Raw genomic sequence first — 23,955 nt, forward strand, 5'->3', positions numbered from 1 at the left:
ATCCCAGTTAATCTCATTGACTATTTCTGGATGACCGGTCCAGTCCCACGGAAGTTTTCCACCGGCCACCAGGATAAATCGGGAAGTGCACGCAGCGGCCAGTCCAGAAGTCCAGCATCCTTTGATTACGCCCCTTATTTGGAGGAAAAATTCTTACAAATACGTCGTAACTGAGGTTCGAACTGTGAATACCTGAGAGATAATCTGAATATCCTACCACGGTACCATGATCCTAGGGACAAAAATTAAAGGATAACGACGAGGAGGCTTACTATAAAGTTGTGAGATTGAGTAATTCTTGGACCCTTTCCTACTATTTGATCACCATACATAGCATCATCACAATCAGACAACAAGCTAACTTAACTGCCTTGGAATTGTCATCTATGAGCAAAGTCCACACACGAGCCCCCTAAATGATTTAAAATTTATAATTCCAACTTATAATGCTATAATTTAAAATCAGAACACATATATGAAGATGAAGTAGCCTACTACCTAATCTCTAATCTTGAATAATGATGAAGATAACGAACTCTTAGATAAAGACCTAAAGACTAAGGAGAGAAGATTGAGGAAGAGATGGTAGAACTTCATGTAGTATCTTTTATTCTGTTCATATTTATAATTATTTTAATTTTTTAATTAGATAAACTATGTCTTTTTAATCCAGATATTTAGCTCTTCGAATCGATTAATTCTAGATATGATCAATTCGGCCCATATAAATTTTTTATTAGCCATAAAGATAAGTCAGGAAGTGTTCATGGAGACTTATCTAAACAATCAATATTCTTAAGCTTATCGTCCCATTAGAATTTTTTTTTTATAGTGCATTATAGTTGAGATTTAAATCTTTTTGATTAATCATTTGAAAGACCTAATTCTTGTATCATAACCTTGGGAGCATATATCTTCCAAACATAAAATCCTAAATCCTACAAGGCATTTTCTTAGTAAAAATGAGTAAAATTTTGATTCAATCAAAAATTTAATTTAGCTTATTCTCATTTTTTTAAATATTAATTATTCTGATTAAATCAATTTTTTATTAAATATTTTTAAAAAAAAAATATTAAGAATTTTTTATTTATATAAAAAAAGTTAATTTTGTTGTCGATTGAATTAATTAATTTTTTATTAATTTGATTTGTTCAATTTTAATAATAAAAAACAATGTTGGTCTAAAAAAATAGATTAACTGAATTTTAACCAACTCGATATATTTATTAAGTAAATTTATAATATAATTTATACATACTCAAAAATAATTGATAATGACATTTTTAATACTTTTTATACCATTATCATCCATAATAGAAGGTACATTTCACCCTAGCTCTTTAAGATCCATGTCAAACTTGTCTCGGATTACGGTGTAATCGTTAGAACTTTAAAATGATTAATTATGTATATAAAGGTCGGATCTTGATAAGCCTTCATAACTACTTTTGAATTTTTCATGATGAGCCAAATTGATCATTTTTAAAATTAATTAATTTTAAAAATTAGATATAAAAAAAATTCATATCACACTTGAATTAGGTTCAAGTTTCCACAGCTTCAACCGTAGTCGAATTGATAATCATATGATAATTTTATTTCATGAAGTAAAGGTCAAATCTAATGAAGCCGGTAAAAAATATTTCATCACATGGAGACTTAGGGGGCGTTTGGTTTAGGGGAATAGGAATGGGGAATGAGAATGAGAATCATTGATTGTCATTGTTGATGTTTGGATTATAGGAATAGGAATGTAAATAAGGGAATGAATCCTTGAAATTGGGTAATAACTCATTTCCAACTACCTCCCCTTCAATGAGTCATTACCCTATTTTCATCAATCAAAATATTTCCTTATTCCAAAAATACCCTTGACTTAAAACTAAAATTTTCTCCCTTAATATCAAATATCAAAATATATTTATTTATTTTTTCTTTCATATCACTTCTCTCTTCTTGTTCTATCTCATCATATTTTTTCTCTCATCATTTTATCACACACTTTCTCTCTCCTTAATCTCTCCTATCAGACTCTCTTTCATTTTTTTTACTCATCACACTTTCTCTCTTCCATCGCACTCTCTTCCTTCTTTTTCTCTCATCATACTTTCTCTCTCCTCAATCTCTCTTGTCACACTTCCTCCTTTTTTTTCCTCAACACACTTTCTCTCTCATCATACTTTCTCTCTCTTCAATCTTTTCCATCGCACTCTCTTCTTCTTTTACTCTCATCATACGTTCTCTCTCATCATACTTTCTCTCTCCTCAATCTCTCTTGTCACACTCCCTCTTTTTTTACTCAACACACTTTCTCTCTCATCATACTTTCTCTCTCTTCAATCTCTCCCATCACACTCACTGTTCTTTTTTTTTCTCATCACACTTTCTCTCTCATCATACTTTCACTCACCATACTTTCTCTCTCCTCAATCTCTCTCATCACACACTCTCTCCTCATTTTTCTCATTACATTTTCTCTCTCTTCATCCTCTCCCACATTATATTTCCTCTCTCATCTTCTCTCATCATGCTCTCTTCTATGACACTTTCTTTTATCATTTTCTCTCAGCACACTTTCTCTCTCTTTATTCTTTTTCATCACACTTTCTCTCTCATGAGACTTTCTCTCTCATCATATTTTTATCTCACATTCATCTTTCTCTCACATCTAATTTTTTTCTCTTATTTTCTTTCAAGGGTAAAAAAGGAAATTTTGATTTATTCCAATAGAAAATATGCAACTAATCAAACATTGCTTTTAAGAATGATATCCATGTTCATACCCATTCTCATTCCACAATACAATGATTCCCATTCCGATTCCTATTCCTAAGAAAGAACCAAACGACCCCTTAATTTTTTTTTAGGTTCAACTGTTCTCGTTCCTACAAAATAATACAGATAAAACAAACCTCAATCGGTGAACGTGGATAATATTTGATATTATAAAAAAAAATTTATAATCTCAATTAATTTCATTGACTATCCCTAGAAATATCAGTTCGGTCCTATGAAAATTTTTTATTAATCATCAAGATAAATCGAAAAGTACATACTGCGGTCACTTCAGAAATTCAGCATTCTTTGATTACACTCCCTATTTAATTTTTTTTTATAAATATATCTAACTGTACGAATACTGAAATAATTTAGATATTCTATCGCAGTAGTATGACCAAGAACGACCTCACACCAAAAAATTTAATGGGCAAAGGGTCAATTGCTCATGGATATATATTCTCGAAGAAAATTTTTTTCTACTATATGTTAGTCACCCTCTAGTCACTGTAATTTATCTAAAACAAAGTTAGCGTCGTTTTGTGTAATTCAAATCTTATGTCCCTAAATTTCTCTATTCCTGTGCCTCCTATCGATCGAACGGATCAGATTACATCTCAAGACATCATGATATCCTGTACAGTATCCTCATAATGTGTAAAATATCCTTGAGATGTATTCTACTCCGTCGGATCGGTAAGATTAGGACAGAGGTTCCGAACTCTGTTTTGGGGCATTTTCCGAAAATTTGCCATCAATATTTTAAACAAAAACCAAATCCCACAAGGTCACCAACTCACCACTTGTTTGGCAACCACCTACCTTATCGGCCACGTCCTTCGGCTGCTCACTGTCTCGGCAGTGGGGCGGATCGATTCGATGTCGGGAATTCTCCGCTGGAAGAAGCTTCGCGTCGTCGGGATTCTGGCCGCTCTTAACGCCGCCGCCAAACCCCGCTTCTCCCCCGTCTACAATATCTGCCGCCCCAATCTCCTCCGCCACGATCGCTATAAGTCGGATGGAGGCGACGCCGACGAGTTCCACATCCGCCGAATCCGCGCTGAGGCACACTGTCCCCGATGCTCCAAGCACATGGGAATTCTCTTTCCTAATCTCCCCCCGGATCTTATATCTATCGACCGTATCGAGGAAACCGGCAGAGGGCACCGCACCGTCAACCTCTGCCCTAACTGCAAGACTCCCTACTCCTTTCGCATAGACGAGCTCATCCCCCTCCAGGGAACTTTTGTGGAGATCGGCCGTGTTCCGGGCCCAGACCCGGAGAAGGAGAGGAGTGAAGGCGTCGAGCACGAGAATCGGGCCAAGAAACGGTTCTGGAAGGCTCTCGGGTCGTATTACAGCGCAGGCTCTCCGGAGAATGGATTGGAGGGTTCGACATTGCACCAATCTCTCGGGCGGCGATTAGCTCCGAATATGAACCTGCTGAGGGTAGATGGGCTTAGTGAGGTTCGCGCAGGTGATGGTTTTAGTGGCTGTGGAGGATTCAGAGCGATAGCGGGGTGGGGAGGGTCGAATTTAGGGAGGAATTTACCGACCCCTACGGAGATTTGCAAAGGGCTTGATAAGTATGTGATCGGTCAGCAGCGTGCTAAGAAGGTACCATCTTTATCTTTATTAAAACTGATATACCCTATGTTTCATCATCTCTTGAGGTCATGTTTAAGCTTAGAGTTTAGCCTTTTGCACACCATGATTCTATGAACTATTTGTAAATAAGTAATTAACTATTCATAATCTGAGAAATGCGGCTTCCACTTTTACTTGAGAACCACCCAACACATATGTCTATGGTGGCAAGGCAAATGCTGTGGCAAGGTGTTTGACAGATTAACCAAGCACCCACGGTTCAAATCCTAGCTACGGTGCACTGCAAGACATTGAAAAATCTGAGACATTGGAAATAGTAAATATTTATAATACTAAATATTTTGAATGCCCATATAAAACTAACATTAGAAGAAATATTATGTTATGTTGCTATCATTTTTATAATTTATATTTTATGAAGGATGTCTTAATAAGGTGGCTACTTGACGGAAATCTAAGATTATCATCTCTTGGCATAAATCAGTTCCCATATTTCATAAGTAATCTTCGTGGCAACATTAGATGCTTGGGAAGTTGAGGTGACTGACCCAAATAGTAATGTAGCATTCCCATGTTATATTTTCTGGAATGTGTTATATTACCATAAACTGAATGACTTTGTTCCTTAGATTTCTATGGTATTTGGGTTGCCTTTACTATTTGCAATATGTATGAGATTCATTTGCTAAATTGTCATTTCTTAACTTGAAGTGGAATTTCAGGTGCTTGCTGTGGGTGTATACAACCACTACAAAAGAATATATCATGCATCCTTGAAGAAAAGGTTATTAGCCTTGTTATGTACCTTAGTGGTGATTTCAGTTCTCTTTGTCATTTTAGTTAGAACTACCCTTGTTGTAGCATAATTAAGTAAATTAGGTCCCTAATCATTTAAACTTTTGAGGTTATGATTTTCCAATGAAATGCTTATGTTGTATCATAATGAGTTCCAAACATCCTGATTCCTGGGAACTCTGCTGACATTTTCTTTGGGTGGGCATATCTCAGTTTATCAATTTACTAAAGAAATTGAAAATCAAAGAGAACTAAAATTGTCCATGGTAAGCTTCTGAACCAAACTGAACGGAGCCAACAGATTGATTTGGTTTAAATGTAAAAAAAAAATGTTTCTGTAACTCTTACATTAATATATTAAATTTTATTATCTTTACAGAATATTATGTAACTAATATATCCATATTGATTCAATTCAGTTATATTGGTTTCAAGATAGTTGTGAATCAAAACCAAAGTGAAACAAAATCTTTGTTAAGTTAAACAGAAACAACTCTCAAAATGCATAAAAAGACAATTTTGACTTTCCTTAACTATTTCCTGGTTTTTAGGTTCTGACTGTTATTTTTTTGTTATTTTTGTTCCTAGCTGTAGCCAGTTTGGTTAGGTGACCACCTAATTAAGTTTTAACAACGTAATTGATAATTTTGTCCTTTTAACTTGAAACATTACTAGCTTGTAAGAAATTGTTTGTGGTTGAATTATTGCCCAGTTCTGGAGCCAATTCAAGTAACATTTTTGTACAATCGGATGCTCATGATGAACTACTGGAATTGGAAAAAAGCAACATACTCTTGCTGGGACCAACTGGATCGGGTGCATGATCTACCTTTTTGTTTATACATTATTCAATGTTGGTATTTCTAAAACATACAGGGTAGTTTGGCATTACTACTGCAAAAATGTAATTGCTTATAAAGAAACCATATTTACTGAAAGTTCTTTATTCAAAAGCTGATTAGTGTTTGGTAAACTAACTTCTTGAATTTTTCTGAAAAAATAGTTTTATTGCAAGTAGTGTTTGCTAACATATAATGAGAAAGTCCTTTTGGCACTATAATAACTAAGTAACTACTAGATAATTCAGTTCTACATTTCTGAATATAACTTTTTTTTTAAAAAAAATCTCTTTCCTGGTGTAACAATATTAAGATATTTTTTATAAAAAAAATTGATTTAAAGAATCAAGATTCAACCCCTTCATTAAAATAATTGCATCTGCAAAGTAGTTTTTGGAATGCAAATGCCTATTTGCAATCTAATAAAACTTTTGAAGCTCAACACATTTGAATAATGTGCTATGCACTTGGTTTACCTCTTAAAATTATTTGAGTTTCAAATACACTGCCAAGGACACGTTAGTAAGTTACTAGGACTGGTATTGAATTTCAATTCTTTTGTTGGTAATCTGGTCTATTTTATATGACAGGGAAAACCTTACTTGCTAAAACATTAGCTCGCTTCGTGAATGTACCATTTGTTATTGCAGATGCAACATCTCTGACTCAGGCAGGTACTCTTTTCCAAATTCCCTATGTTCACCATGCTCTATATACAGATTTAGAACACTATAAAATTTGTTACTTATTCAAAATGTTACTACTTTCTCTTATCGTTATGTGATACTTGCAACTCTGTGGTTATTTCATCTTTCAATATGGTATACCTTGTTTGTCTAACTAGTCAGGTGTTTATCTAGGACTTGTTTCATTATCGCACATCATTAAGTTTTGTATTTTGCTCTTGTATAAATATGAGGACATTTTTTGATATGAAGTGACTAGTAATAGTCTAATACTACTAATATTATAGTATCTGATTATTTTCAATATTAGAAATGAGAAATATGTTTGCTGGTGTTGCATTTGATCATCAAATTTTGTATGCATGGAGTCCTAATTCTGAATTCTTATTATTTTAGTTTAATACCTTATGATACAAATGACTCTTTTACATGTAACTAGAGTTTCCTAAAATCTGATCATCATATTTTGTATGTTTGAAGTCCTAATTTTGGATTCTTATTTTTCTAGTTACCTTATGATACAAATGTACTCTAGAAAGAAGAGGATTATTATAAGAAAATTGTGCTAACCTTATCCAAGTATAATTCACTTGGTGTCATCTTGCATTGTCCAAGCGTAGAAGGATCCTCTTGTTGATAGTTTGTTGTATTATTATTGTCTTTCTTATCTGGAAAGTTTTTACTCTGATATATCTGAACAGGTTGAAACTGAAAGCTTGTAGTGATTTAAGAGTTGATATATATTGCCTATCATTTTTAGATTCCTAACACAAATAAATCTGGTTACTAGTTGATAAATTGGTTTCTGCAGATATGAGAGGGTTATTTCATTTTATTAGGGATTAAATCTGCTAATGTTCAATAAAGTTGTATTATTTCATTCAATGATCCAAGACTTAAAATTGATCATCAATCAATCTTTAAAATCTCGAGCCTTGTTAGAATTTCAGATTTTGACAGAAATAATATGGTTTTGGTAAGCATATCATACTGTGCCAGTATGATCTTGAGACATATATTATCCTTTTAGCATGGTTGAATCATATTAGTATTTATTAAATTATTAATTACATATATTTATTTTGGTCTAATGTTAATTGCACATACTTAATTATATATTATTGAGATAATTATAATAATAATAATAATAATAATAATAATAATAATAATAATAATTAATGACAGAATTAATTAGTTATATATAATTAATTACATATAGTTCTATATATAATCAAAAGCCCCCGGGGCTATGGTGCAGCGGAAGGGTGCCTAGTTGTCATACCCAAGCACTCACGGTTCGATTCCCAGCTACGACACATTTATAGGATTTTTTCCTCCAAATGGGACGCGCAATTAAGGGATGCTGAGCTTCTAGGCCGCCTGCCACGAGCGCTTCCTGATTTACCCTAGCGGACGGTGGGAAACTTCTGTGGGGTCGGGCTAGTCGCCCCAGGTTCGACGATACCTAACTTGGTTAATCATTTTTATATATAATCAAAACAAATACTATATATATATATATATATATATATATATATATATATATATATTAGTTCAATAAACAATTAAACATTATAATTAATACCTAATTAAAAGAAAGAGGTGAAGTTGTAGTACAGACTATGCTATGTGATACAACTTTACACTCGTGACTTTGCCACCCCCAATTTGACTCTGTGTCTTTGATTGCATTGTCAACAAGGCCGTGACTTGGTGAAGTTGCTTCCAACACTTTCTCCTTCCCAAATTTCAAGCAAATTGGCATTCCTAGGGCACTTTCCTTAGTTGCTTTGCCTTTTGTCATCAACTCCACACCTCTTCTTGTCAAAATCTTGGTTCCATTTTATGATTCCTTCCTTATCTCTGCCATGGTTTAAAATCTCATACCATGTCGAGCGAAACGATCAAAACATATTGTTCTGGTAAATTATCGAAACTCACCTTCCTCCTTCAACCGCCAATCTATCATCGGTACTATATATCAAAACATTGGCACGATACCAACACAATATCATTCCTAGCAAAGATTGAAACTCCAACGCAATACTGAAACCTTAAGTTTAACAATAGATGGTACAACTCAATATTTTAAATTTGCTGCCAACACATTTGTAATTAGATAAATGTATGTAATCCTTATTTTTCCATGTTCTATATTTAAACTTCTTTTTTTTTTTTTTGCATATTTTCTTTTTCTCATGTGCACCCAATATAGCTCTTTTCTTTTGAACTTTTTATCCTTTTTTGGTCATTTTTGACTGTTTTATATACATTTTTGTGTTCTTTTAAGGTGTTAGGCTGTGTATGCTATTTATTTTTCTTTAAGAATTACATGCATTATGCTTTTGCAGGCTGGCTATGTTGGTGAGGATGTTGAATCCATATTGTACAATTTGCTTATGGTATTTTCTTTCACTATTCCTTATAACTTAGCTATGTTAAAATAATTAAATTGATGGTATTTGATTGTTAGAAGTATTTTCAATTAGGGTACTATAATAATTATGGGAAAAAACCTTGTTTTTCATAGTCGGTATTCCAATTTATCATGACCAAGCTTGTGGGAGATATTATTCCTATCGTTTTGGCTTATGGGAACATGTTTCACATGTACATCGCTAGTGTTAGTATAGTGCAAGAGAAAAAAAAAACAAAGGAATGTGTATTAGTCCTATATACTAACATATGCCACTCTAAAAGGGCTTGAGAACCATCCTTTGTGAGTTCACTTTATCCTCATATTTTGCACTCCGTATCGTTGACGGTAGCTCCACTCTGCTTCTTATTTGCCTCAAGTTGGCAATCTTTGTAGTCTAATCCTATCAGTGTAAATTTCTTTGATGTCAAACTGTCAAGGTGCATTAAATTGTGAAAATATTTTCTTGTATTCTTAATGCCTCTTTTTTTTTTAATCATGCAAATTAGTAACAATTTTAGACATGACTAAAATACTCTACGATTGAAGGGGAGCCTTGCTGCAAGCCTGCAACGGTAAAGTTGTTGTCATGTAATCTAGTGGCCACAAATTCTAGTTTCGGAAATAGTCTCTTGCAAAGCAAGGTAAGACTGCGTATAATAGATTCTTTCCCGAGATCCGCATTGGCAGGAGCTTTGTTCACCATGCTGCCCTATGATTGTAGGGGAGCTTTGGTGCAACGGTAAAGTTGCTGCCATGTGACTTGGTGGTTTCAAGTTGCGAAAATAGTCTCTTGCAATGAAAGGTAAGCAGACCTGTATTGGCGGGAGCTTCATGCAATGAGCTGCCCTTACTGAAATAATCTACAGTTAACTATTTAAGGTTGATAGAGTTGGTGGAACAAATAGGAGTCCCTATAAAATTTATGAGATTTTTTACTATTTACATAGGCAGACTTTAGTCAAATATGTGATCCAACTAACCTTGCTAGCATGCTTCTAATGGAAGAATTAATTGATAGGGTGAAAGCTTTGTTAGAATGAATAGGTCTTAATCAATTGAGTTTTATTTACCTAGTCCCACATTACCTTTTTTAGGATGGTTATTTTGATATTTATAAATACACAAATTGTATTCCCTTGATATACAATAAATTTTTTCTCTTAACTTGCGTCCAAGGCTAGCTAGTTCCCCTATAATCCCAAGTGTTTGATCCCCTCCCCTTGCGTTGTTCCTTGTTTTCTATTCTATCGTTCACTATTCTTGTTCATCTTATCGAAGTCTCTTCTCCAACCACCTTCTGCATGATTACCTGAGCTGCACAAATAATTTCCCTTTCTTAAGCCTCTACACATCATTATTTGTTTGAATTCATCTTTGTCAAGCTGCCTCTTTTGCCACCGCTTGCTAAACTAGGCTGAACTGCCTGAGCTACACACCTGCCAAATGACAACTTTTGTTTGTCTCCTCTATTGTTTGTGTCTCCTCTATAGTAGGGCCTACACAACCAATTATTCACCCATGTACCACCACCTAGCTGCCATCTAGTAGGGCTCTCGTGATAACTCACTAGCTCTTTTGCTTAATCGTAGTTCCGGATAAAGCTTGTATCCTTTGCTTTCTTTGCAGTCGAAGCATCAAAAGCTCCCTCAAGATTCCTGATGTGATTCACGCTATCACTGGTTGAGAATGAGTTGCCATCCTTATTGAGAATGAGTAGAGCCAAGTCTACTTTCTGTGTAGTGCAAAACACTTTACCATTTTTCATTTTCCAATTTTCTTTCAGAAGCAATGCATTTACCCAAAAAAAGGGGTTAAAAAAACAAATAGAGAAATGTCTAAATTAATGTTCTTTCAAGTTTTTTTTCCTTATTTGTTATTTTCTCATCCATGATCCATGATGGCTACCTCCTCTACTAATGATCCTAAACTAAATAGTGTTCTTGGAACAAACATTAAACTTAACGATAGTACCAATATCTCTTTTGGACTTGAGCATTTGAAGTTGCTCTTGTGGCAAAAGTAATCTATCATCACTCCTTTTTGACATGGTGAAGTGTAGATCTTACGGTTTTTGTGACTTTTTATATGGAACCAACAATAGTCTCATATGCATGTTTCTTTCTGCTTTTAAAGAAATATTGGATGCTCTTTAGCAGATGTACTTTTACAAGCAAAATATTTCGCACATATATAAGACATGCAAATAATTTTAGTTTAAAAAAAGTTAGTAATTAATTGCTGCACTTCATAGGAAGTAAGAAGAATTAACCTTATCATCCTATTTCAATGTTAATAATTTCAAGTGAAAAAATTATAGTTCAGGATAGATAATTCCTTTGATATGATCAGTTCACAATTACTTGCTCATTCCAATGTACCATCCTTGGCAAACGCCTTTGCATCGGTCCTATGTGCAACACTAGCATGTACCACCTTTCTTACCCACCTAAAGCCATGGCTCACTATCAGACAAGGATGTGGAGGAAGACGGAAATGTAGATGTGTTGTTCTTTGTACCCTCTGTGTTTACTTTGGTTGCACCAATCATCTATCAGAATGTTAATGTGTGATTGGATGACCACCCCACCACAAAAGTGGTTTCAGAAGCCATCATGAACTCTTCATCTTCAGGACCACCCTGGCAACCATAGTAGTAACTATTAATTATTTGGAATATGAGCAACTCCAGACTACTTTAGAATTCCTCTATTGTATCAAATTTTGCTACAACCACCTCAACTACTGGTTCTACTTTCATCATAATTGTTAGGACTTTATGGTTATTTCATATGACAATATGGCAGGTAATCACAAATTGGTTTCTATTTTTCATCTCTCCAATTTAGGGACCTGCCTTTTTTTTATTAAGATGACTTTCATATACCTGTCAAAGAAGGGTCCCTATACTCCCTCCTCTTAGTATTAGACAATCCTTTATGTTTCAAAATTTCCTATGAATTTACTATTCATTAGTACTTATCAAATCTTGAAAATTTTTCTCTTACTCGTTATATTTTCCAGATCTGTGAATATAGAAGACAATAGGTGGGAGGTTTTTAATCTGATGGAATCTAATACTTAGATGAACAACTCACTGTCAGTGCTGTCAGTGCTTCTTAGTCAAGGCTTTAGCTAGCATGGGCAATAGTGGTAGGAATTAAGGGGAATGTTAAAAGGTTTCTCAACCTCATCCACATTTTTTTAGAATGTAATTTAGGTACAAATAAAACCTTTTTTATTTTGTTGCATTATTGAACTGTCAAGAAGATTATTCTATTATTAAAAGTTACTCAATTATTAGGCAACTATGTTCATAAGACTGTGGAACATGTTATGTTCAAAACAATTTTCTCCTTAGCTTATTTTGTGAACTACATTTTCTTACTCAACATGATGTTGTTGTTATTAGTTATTAATGTTTAGATTCCTTTCTTAAGCTTGCTGAAAGCTTGGTTGTACTTTTATTGGTTAGGCTGCTGACTTTGATGTTCAAGCAGCTCAACAAGGAATGGTTTACATTGATGAAGTTGACAAAATCAGTAAAAAGGTACCTGTAATTGATGGTTAGTTTGGTTCATGGTTTAAACATACCTTGTATCATTCTTATGAAATATTTCTCATTCAGGCTCAGAGCCTAAATATTAGTAGGGATGTATCTGGTGAAGGTGTTCAGCAGGCATTGCTGAAAATGCTTGAAGGAACTGTAAGTTATACAGACACTTTTCTATGATTTTATTTTAACATTTTTTTAGCATGTCTGAAAATGTTTGAAGCTGTGGCTTGAAAAGTTTCCCAAAAGAGTGTGGTCATATATCTGTATGTAATAGCAGGTCTGATCACATACGTGATATACAGAGGCACCATGCAGTTGCATGGAATATGTACTTGCATAGTCGCATTGAGAGATTTAGAACCACGATACTGAATTGCATGACAAATTGTGAGTGAATAAGAGTTTGTCGAATAACCAAATATTATTAATTCGTAAATGCACACGACTTAACTATAAAGTTATGACATGATTTTATATGCGGATAGAAGGGGCTACCTAGATTGAATGAGTTGAATTTAAAATATTCCATGAAACATGGCCAGAGCCTATCAAAATCCTCTTGATGTTGGAGCTTCCTTGCATGTGCTGTGTTCATCTTGCATTTGCTTATGTCCTAGATTCATGAGACAACTTCTCTTTGCAATTTCCTCTTCCGCATGAGTGTAGGTGAAGTCCACCTCCTTGCATCTCACATCTGTGTCTTTGCTTTCTGTTGGACTTCTCTAGTTGGAGCGCAGATCCAATAGCTTCCTTTCTTGCTCTCTGTCATGAGGGCATCTATGGGGGTGGAAATTTAGGTCAACGGGTCGCTAAGGGGTTGCATTACATTGCCCTGTGACACATTCAACTCTTAACTTGAATCCAAGTTGTTTTGTAAACGTTCCAACATTCATGTCTTGAACTTAAGATGGTTTTAACCAGGCTAACCTGACATATTTAGTTACATGGTTTAACTGGTAAAGATGTCACACGTATGTAAATGAATGAGTTACATAGGTTGGATCAAGTCATGTGACATGACCTACTTAATTAATACTGAAACATATATCTATCTAATGTAACATAGGAAAGCCATTACAATCGAAAACTTTGGAAAATTTCATGCATACATTCATACAAACCTCAAGCACAGATTCACATTTGCAAGTCCATCAAGACACTAAGATACTATTGATTGCTTAAAAGCTAGCCTAATCTTTGAGCCAACTACCAGTTCACCTTCTCACACAATCCCAATTTAAGGAGGAAGAGGAGTCACAAGTGATTGTAGCTTCAGTGGCCAATATCTCACGGAGTCACGGCCAACCATAATGCCTCATTGGAAGGTCATCCCTGAGATCAATAAGATTCTAGACGAGTTCTAAAACATAACTCTTGAAGAGTTACTTGAAGAATTTTGGCCTATGTGCGTAATTCTGATAGATTTTGCTTTGGGGTCATAGTTGTAGAATTTCTCACACTACTCTATGAATCCTCTAGAACATGCTCCTTAAATAGGCAAGTTGAGGATTCTTATAGAAAGACTTCATCAGGGAAAGTATGATTCCTGCTTTGGTGACACCTAAAAGGATAACACTCGAAGAATGTGTTATATTTAAGTTTCTTATACCTAGACGACATACTTGATTTAATGACAAAAGTTTGATGGTTCTCTAACATTCAAGGTTTAAAATTTCGACCTGTGCCGAAATTTCGGTCCTGGACCGGAACGATACAGTTTCGGTATCGTATTGTGCCGATATAGTTTCGGTATTTTTTAAATATAAAATATATTAATTAAAAATTAAAATATTTAACATAAATATTTAAAAAATAAACAAGATAAAAAATAATATTTTAAAAAAGGAAAAGATATGAAAATAGATAAATAAATAAATAAAAATTTTATTAAAAATTTTAAATTAAAATAAATGAAATATAAAATTAATTAGATAATTTTATTAAGGTTTAATAAAGTCTCTTTAGATTATCTCTACCATAACTAAGAGTTGATTAAAAAAATTAACCTAAGTTTAATTAAAAAAAATCTGAAATCCGACACCACTCGCAAGCCCGCACGACTTTGGTGCTGTCGCAGGGTTGCGCGATCAGCTATGGCCGCGGAGATTGCATGACTCCTTCGGCACGACCACGTTGGTCGTGCAACCCCTTGCGGTCGCACGATGCCTCCACGGCGGCAGCGGAAAGGTTATGCAACCTTTCCGCTACTGTTGCAGGGTAAAGTGACCCCTTTGTTGTGACTACGGGATCGCGCAACACGTCGCACCTGTCGCCGGGGTCGTGCCGGTATCGGTCGCCGAGCGGAACGAGACGTTTCGCCTGTTTCAACCGTTTCGACACGACACTTTAAACCATGCTAACATTGGCTCACATAGTGGGTGTCATTAGATTAGTATCAGGACTGATAATGAGTGTAAAACTGCATGTGATGGATGGTTTGAGCAACAAGTTATACCCTTTGGACTTTCAACGCCTTTAAATATGTTCATGAAGGTAAAGAATCAAATCTTGAGACCCTTTATAGGAAAATTTTTGATAGTTTATTTTAATAACATGACATCTTGGTCTATTGTCAAACATATGACACCCACTTGAAGTATATCCGCCTAGTTCTTTAGACCCTTAGGATTGAAAAGTTGTTTGTCCATCTGAAGAGGTGCATTTTCTTACAACCTAAAATTCTCTTCCTTGAATGCATTTTGATAGCCCAAAAATTAGGATAATTAAGGACTAGTTCCAAGAGTTTTTATTTTTAAAATTGTTTATTTATTTTCTTTGGGGTACGTAAAGCTTAAATTAGTAAAAGTATAATACCTTGTAATACAATCTTTTTGTGTATGGCATCTACCCTAATATTCAGGGTGTTCAGTTTTGATGTGTTAGCGTGTCTTGTAGTAGATGAACATTGAACTCCTGATGTTCCTTTTTTACTTGGTCATGGAGTTCAGTGTTTTAAATTCACTTCTGTAGATAGTCAACGTACCAGAAAAAGGAGCTCGGAGGCACCCTTGTGGAGAAAGTATCCAGGTAGCCTTTATAATTTTTGTTTAATATAGTTTGTTAGTTTAAATTTTCTATTATTTGTACCATTATACCACATATATATAATCTCTTGTTTAGTTTAGTCATCATCCATCATTAAGAGAAAACATAAACAAAAAACATTTCCTTCATCATCTCTTGTTAGTTATGCTATTTACTTTATAACCATCATTCATGTTTTAAAATCTTATCTTGTATTGGACAAAACGGTCAAAATATATCATTCTTAGCAGAGGCAATGTCTCATGTGTCGTTGTGTTACTCATGTTGATGAATATTATTTCATGCTAACACTTGAAACCTCTTGGTATGCTGCAATACAACTTAAGATAAATTGAGATAAGAATGTTAGTATTAACTTTAGCTGTTTCCATACACCATAATGTCAAAATCGTACCATTTCAAATTAAAAACAAAATTTGAGTTCCAAGAATATAGTTGTGTTATCTTTATTTATTTATTTTTTATCTCTTTCGTCCTTCTGTCCCTAATTTGTCATCTGCACCATATATTGGAACTTCAACAAGATACCAAAACAACATCATTTTAGTAAAAAATCAAAACTCTAGCACAACCTAAAATTTTGAACCTTGCTATCATTATTTTAATAATATTAGATCCATATGATGAGATAAAATGTCTAGACAATAACAACAACAACCATTTAGGGTTGTAATCGAGCCGAACCGAGCTCATGCTAGCTCGAGCTCGAAAAAACTACGAGCGAGCTACTGAGTTTGAGCTTGAGCCGAGCTCAAGTCAAGCTCAAGCTGAGCTCGAGCTTGGCTCGAGCTCGACTTGAAAAAATAAATTAAATTCATTTTCAAGTGGGATTCGAACCGTGTATCTAAAATACACCAAATGACATGCTTTGGCCACAAACTCCTCCTCAATTTCTTCTTTATTTTAAAAGTAATAATAATTTTAATTATTAAAAAATTAAATTAACCTGGCTTGATAAGGCTCGATCAACCCTTGAGCCAGTGTTAAACGAGCTCGAGCTCGAGCTCGACTCGAATGTTAAGGCTCGAGCTTGGTCAACTTCGAGCTCGAGTCGAGCTTTGACCGAGTTGCTCGCGAGTGGCTCATGAGCGGCTCGGCTCATTTGCACCCCTACAACCATTAAGATTTTATCCCATTAAGTGGGATCAACTATTTGGATCCTCTTATATCATTATGCTTGATTCACTATTATATCCTCATCTATATTGGAATATCAAGAGATATGAGAAATATAAATGATACTTGTAATTGTAAAAGACCAAAATTCATAATGCAGATATGTCTTGATTTAGGAGAACTAGATGAGTTAAACTTTTTAATAGAAAAGGATGAAATTAGAAAATGATACATAGAAGCCCATCAATATTATATGGAGACAAGATTTTCCTCATAGATACAGGAATGTTGTTTCCTCAAAATCCTTTCTAGGATCTAGCCCATAATAAAATCTTACTCAAGTTTGTATGAAGTTTCATGGGTTGATCAAACCAGGGATTGAAGTGTCAAGTCATGTTAATTGGCATGGGCAAATTTATTGTTCCACTTGCCAATCAACAAGCAAGATGATACCAACCTGGAGCTTTCCCCGCCTAAAGTGCAAAAGTGCTCCTTACAAGATGAATGGATCAAAATGAAAAATTGAATTCAAATGTCACCCTAAAGAATTAAATAAACACTGAGGTGAAGAAAGAGTTGCTAAACTAGAGCCTAATATACGTACACAAAGCAAGAAACACAAACAAAACACTTACTATGCTCTTCATGAGCAAGAATAAAAATCACTAATATTCGAAATGAATAGAGCTGCACCTCTGGACTTCATATAAGTGATTCCCATGGATAGAATCACTAGATCTATCTTATCCACGAAATTATGTAAAGTTCAACCAAAATTCAACCTTTGTCAATGAACATTCAGTTGTAACCATTAATGGATAACCATCATGGTCACTTTTGAATGCTATCTATGAAAATTCAATTTGGCTGGAAAAGTTATCAGTTGGAAATTCAAAAAATTAAAAGCTTAGAAATCGTGAATGTTGGTTGACTGAAACCCAACTTTAGTTGACCCATTTTACTGAAAGTGGTTCATGAAAACATTTAAAAATTCAAACTTTTCTGTAGTTACTTGCAATTTGATATTGACTTCAGTCAACACCAAATCTATTGATTCAAAACTTTATATCTCAAACATTGAAAGATTATTTATACTTGGGAATTAACACGAGCTCAATATTATGTATGACTGAGCTTTTAGATAGAGCTCCTTAGGTAACAATTTTTACCTAGATATAACATTTACATTCTATGCATATTACTACAGAAATAGTGTTCAAACCTTCAAATCAACTTCTAGCTTATGGCATCACTTCAAGGTCAAAGCTCTCCACAGCTGCATGCTCGATCCAACAAGTCCATTATTCTAACCCAAACCATGTTAAGCTGAACACTCAACTAATTTGTCAAATACAAACTTCATCAATTATCATTGTCAAACTTCAAAACTCATGAGAGACTAATAATATAAATAACCTAACCTCGATATAGTTAGACATTTTGTTTTATGAAGTCTCCATCTGTACAACTTATGCAGTTGTATAAACTTTTATACAATGAGCAAGGAATCACATGAAATCCACTTATGACTCCATAAGCATCATATAGGCTAAATCAATACCCAACTTGCTGATTACCTAAGTCATTATCAAGTAAATAGTAAAATTTTTGTAAATAGACAAACAAGAAATAAGATATATGTGTTACTTGGCTTAATTGGTAATTATTTTTTTTTGCTAACTCTTCTTAATCCGTATGCATTATGCAGTGGTGCAATTGCATTTTGTTTGTGATCGAACCTTATAAGAATAATCAATGCTGCTCATTTTTTTTTTCCTTTAAAATCCTTCTAGAATGTTGGAAATTCTCCACATTTGTTTCTTTATTCTCCTTTTTACTTTACGGAAACTAGTACAAGTCCAAAACAACTTACAATAATATGTATTTTTCATCTGAGTTTTTAACTAATAATTCTTTAATTCTCAGATAGACACAAAAAATATTCTATTTATTTGTGGTGGTGCTTTCGTTGACTTGGAAAAGACTATTTCTGAAAGGTATGCTTCAGCTGAATGTTCTTGGAGCTTTTAACCTTGTTGCTCTCTCTCTAAACTTAGATCTTTTTACTATATCATAGATTTTATTTTATTTTTAAACAGACAGCAAGATTCCTCTATAGGTTTTGCAGCACCAGTTCGTGCAAATATGAGAAATGGGCAGTTAACAGATGCTGTTGTAATATCGTCTTTACTGGAATCTGTAAGCATAACCAATCCCAAAGAAATTGCATCACTTGGAGCGCTGTGATTGAGTCTTCTATTTGACCCACCTTTTCTTCTTTTTTTTTTTTGTGATAAACTTATGGATTTCTTCCTCAGCAATTATAATTTTCTCAGCGACATTATTAACATTTTTACAGGTTGAAAGCGGTGATCTAATAGCTTATGGTCTTATACCTGAATTTGTGGGACGTTTCCCAATAGTAGTTAGTTTGTCAGCCTTAAAAGAGGACCAGCTGGTTCAGGTTTTAATGGAGCCGAAGAACTCTCTTGTTAGACAGTTTAAGCGATTATTTAGCTTGAACAATGTATGGCTAGATATGCTTAAAATTATTTTATTTTGTTTACTTTATGCAAAAGCAGCTTCTTATTGGCTAATACCAAATCATTTTCCAGGTTAAGCTACATTTTACAGACGGTGCACTTTCTGCAATCGCAAAGAAGACAATGTCAAAAAATACAGGTGCGCGAGGCTTGAGAACTATTTTGGAGAGTATTCTGATTGAGGCTATGTATGAGGTACCCTTTTTTTATTGCACTGCGTTGGACGTGTTCTTAAATTTTTTGCCAAAATCCAGTAACGTTATCTGTTTACAAGTATACTTATGTAATCAAATTTACAAAATGTTTATTACTTCCAGATTCCAGATGTAAAATCTGGAGAAGAGCAAATAGATGCAGTTGTGGTGGATGAGGATTCTATCGGCTCTGTTGGCAGACGAGGTTCTGGAGCTAAAATTCTGCGAGGAGATGGGGCGTTCGAGCGCTACATCGCTACTAGTGTTCAGCGAGAATTGAGAGTATGAAAGTGATTTTATTACTTCAACAGAATATCGGTTTATCAGATCAGTGTTCTCTGGCAACTATTTCTCGGTCCAAGTGATTACCACAAGCATGAATGTGTTGGCTTGGAGAATAAGGGCCTCGTCTATCTCTTCCCTATCTCTATGTAGCTCTTCCTCCAACAAGTGGTGGATCGTGATGGTTAGGTTCTTCTCATGCCATCCTACTCATCGCATTATAGGTAAATTCTCATGTAGAGTTCTAAGGGTCTTCCAGAATCTGTGGAGATTCAGCTTTGTCCTTGAAATTGTATGATCGTGTAAGTGATGTGTGCATCGGCTACAAGGAGCGAGGGCTGAATAACTGTGATTTAAAATCAGAAGTTTTTACAGTCAAATACAAACGTTTGCATAAGAACGATTTGACATAGTAAAGCTCTCTGCTTAGCAAGACTTGGAGATCTTGTTGGTAGTGGGAGATGTGGGCAGTTACCAAAAATGCCATGTACCTCACTAATGCTCCGTTATATAATATGTCCAAAGATAGAATTGGGGAGACGATGAGCTTTTTCCTTTTCCTAAAGAGAGAACATCTAACCTATTGAGGATTTGGTTTGTGGATATCGAGAAGAGCTGTTAGTTTGTAATCGTTTTTTCGACAAGTATAAACAAGGATAGTAAGAAATCAGAGATATTGTAAGTGTTTAAATATTCTATTAATTGCAATCGATCTTGCAAAATTAACAATGGCATCAGAGTTGTGATACGCATGTTTTGAATCCTCATTGTTGAATTCGCGTCAGTAAATTGCAATTTCTTGCATGTTCATTTTCTGCACATGTTTCGATTCATTTACATAAATTCATGGCAAACTGAACATCACATGATAGTTTTCTTGTTTGCATGCGATTGCAAACTGTGAACATCACATGATAATTTTTTTCTGTTTGCATGTGATTGCAATTATTGTGAACATCAGCAACTTTACCATAATTAACATGCAAATGTTTATGTAAAATGAAGCATGGATGATTCTGTTCGGAATCTGAGTTAGATGAATGTCAGTTAAGATGATATTAGTATTGTTAGAGAGATGATTTGGACATATTTACTGTATGTGCACCGGAAAAGTAAACCCCCACATGGTACGCCTGGACAGTGGTAACGAGACTGACGGTATTTTAGCTTTGCGTACATTCAGACAAGCAAATGGAACGTTAGAGACCATAAACCAGGGAAAAAATCTCCGGCACAAGTCTTCCGACGCTCAAGTCAACTATTTTTTCCCAAGAAGAACAGTGTACGAAGAAAAAAAGAACTATAGAAGACGAGTGTGTACGTGTGCGTACCGGCTAAGGGAGAGGACCTCCCTTTTTAAATGATGCTGTGTACATTCAAAGCCTGCATGTTGTCAGAAAATGTCGGATACATGGTCTGTCGGGTGAGAGAGGGTGTACGGTGGCCTCCTATTGGTGGAAGGAAGGTTCCATTCGCAGGCGATAGTAGACCACTAGAATATTCCCTAACGCCTGCAGTTATTCTCTGACAAGAGGTTACGATTCTCTGACATTGTTTGTCGCTTAGTGCTTTCTGTCTTGTCCGGGTTTAGCTACGGGCAGCTCGGGTGTGTCACCTGACTCAAGTCTTGATAAGGGAGACGAGCTGTGGTGAGGGCCTCATTTTTCACGCTTGGATCGTTGAAGGGCCGACCGGGAGTTGTCTTACTAAAAGTACTGGGCCCGGCTACAAGGCCTGAGTTGAGGAAGCTCGACCAGTTGGGACAGGTCTGGCCCTACTCTAGGTTGCGTCTTATGTCTCCAATCTGAGACCCTGCTCTGTCTGTAACCAACCAGGAATTATGCGGCTGATGATATGAGATGGTCTAACTCTTTTTTCCTAATTGTTGACTGTCACGTCCCTTTGACTTTTGACCATCACGTCCCCTTGACTTTGGACTATCTTTAACTTCCACGTCCCCTTGACTTTGGACTATCTTTACCGGTTTACCAGTTTACCGATTCCGGTTAATTCCGGTTTACTGTCGGTTATGTAGAACCGGTAAACCGACCGGTATTCTTTCCGGTTGAACCAGTTCCGGTTGAACCTCTTCCGGTCGGTTAGCCGGTTCAAACCGAGAACCGGTGGGTTGCTGGGTAAGTAGGCTACTGGGCTTGATTATTGGATTTTTTTTAATACAAACTAAGTACCTCAAAACTCCTCTCATGACCCATCTCTCTCTCCCCTCGACTCCGCGTCTCCACCCAAAATCCCGATTTAGCGATTTCTGCCCTAGCTACATCGATGCATCGTTGTAGACGTTGAGTCACCGAGACACCGACGTTGTCTCAACGCATCGTCTTCCCTCCCTTTGACTCCGCGTCTCCCCTCGACGTTGTCTCGACGCCTCTCTCTCTCTCTCCCCTCGACTCCACGTCTCCACCCAAAATCTCGATTTGGCGATTTCTGCCCTACCCGCATCGACGCATCGTTGTAGACGTCGAGTCACCGAGACACTGACGTTGTCCAAGAGCAGTCTCCGCCACCCTTCATTTGGTGCTATTGTGTTGATCGGTGTTGGCGTGTTGCTGTGTTGCCGACGATGTGACGTAGTCGACGATGGTTAAACATTCTTCCAAGTAGAAGGAACAGGAAGCTCCAATCGCATCAAATCATAGGCCACCACGCCACCGCCGGTCATCATCACCAACTCCATCAGAGCGCGTAGAAGCAATCACGCTCACACAGGTAGCACCATTATCACCGATTCACCGTAGCAGAAGAATTGAAAAAATTGTTGTTTTCTCATTTTGAAACTTGGACTTCAAAATAGAAGCAACATGAAGAATTAATTGTGCTCAATATATTGCAGAATGAATCAATGGCAACTGAATAATATAATAAGAACACCGAGAGTGACGATTGCTCTGGCTCACGATCGACTGAAGAAATAAAAAACAAACGAAAAAGAGCTGGAGGTGATGTTGGTTCTCGAAAGAAGCATTCAGTCATCTGGGAGCATTTTGAAACTTATATTGATAAAGATGATGGAATTCAAAGGACAAGGTATTTGTATTGCAGTCATGTTTACTATGCTGATCCAAGCAAAAATGACACTACATCTCTGAGACAACATATTCCTAAGTGTCTAAACAATCCTCTCAACAGAAAGGACTTAAAGGTAATACAAAGTCAATTAACTTTTGTTGGAAGACAAGTTGATGAGGTGTCTGGCAAAGTAAAAACCAATTTACAGGCTTGGAAATTCGATCAAACCATAGTTAGAAATGTTGTTTCTTATATGATCATAGTAGATGAGCTGCCTTTTAGATTTGTAGAGGGTAAGGGTTTTCAATACTTAATGAGTGTGGTTTGCCCTTCATTTTGTATTCCATCTTGGTCTACTATTACTAGAGATTGTTATAAGTTATATATGGAAGCAAATGATAAATTGAAGTCGTTTATTAAAAATGAAAGTGGTAGGATTTGTTTGACGACTGATACTTGGGCTTCAAAACAAAAGGAATGTTATATGTGCCTAACTGCCCATTTTATTGATACTGACTTTAAGATGCATAAGCGAATTTTGAATTTTTGTCCTGTCTCTAGTCATAAAGGCAATGATATTGGTGAATTAGTTTATAAATGCTTGCTAGATTGGGGCATTAATAATGTGTTCACCGTGATAGTTGACAATGCAAGTTCAAATGACACAACAATTCTATATTTGAAAAGAAAATTTATGGATTGGCCTAATTGCGTATTAGGGGGGCAGATGTCTTATGTTAGGTGTTTAGCACATATTCTAAATTTGATTGTCAAAGATAGGTTGAAAATAATAGATGAATCAGTGGAAAATATAAGGATAGCCATAAAGTATATTAGAATGTCTCCTACTAGAATTGGAAAATTCAAAGAAACAACTTTACTTCAAAAACATTAAGTACAAGAAGCACCTTGCTTTGGATGATCCAACTAGATGGAACTCCACATACATCATGCTTTCCTCATCTTTAAATTATATTCTAGTTTTTCAATCTTATGTTGAGAAACATGGTGATATGGTAGTAGCTCTTAAAGAAGATGATCATAATGTGCCTTTTAGTGAGGATTGG

The 23,955-nt window shown here is 35.5% G+C and overlaps 1 protein-coding gene across 1 annotated transcript; it reads left to right on the top strand.

The window, feature by feature from the left end:
- Positions 1-3,568: 3,568 nt before the first annotated feature.
- Positions 3,569-20,590, top strand: LOC122052710 (CLP protease regulatory subunit CLPX3, mitochondrial-like). The gene is made up of 13 exons (XM_042614382.1): positions 3,569-4,398; positions 5,112-5,173; positions 5,897-6,000; positions 6,614-6,693; positions 9,061-9,111; positions 12,601-12,675; positions 12,754-12,831; positions 15,652-15,708; positions 18,769-18,839; positions 18,942-19,041; positions 19,202-19,369; positions 19,458-19,580; positions 19,703-20,590. Exons 1-13 carry the CDS (start codon positions 3,661-3,663, stop codon positions 19,865-19,867), a joined length of 1,872 nt encoding a protein of 623 aa, XP_042470316.1. The 5' UTR covers positions 3,569-3,660; the 3' UTR covers positions 19,868-20,590.
- Positions 20,591-23,955: the final 3,365 nt, after the last annotated feature.

The sequence above is a fragment of the Zingiber officinale genome, chromosome 3A, assembly GCF_018446385.1.
Source record: "Zingiber officinale cultivar Zhangliang chromosome 3A, Zo_v1.1, whole genome shotgun sequence".
NCBI classification, from domain to species: domain Eukaryota; kingdom Viridiplantae; phylum Streptophyta; class Magnoliopsida; order Zingiberales; family Zingiberaceae; genus Zingiber; species Zingiber officinale.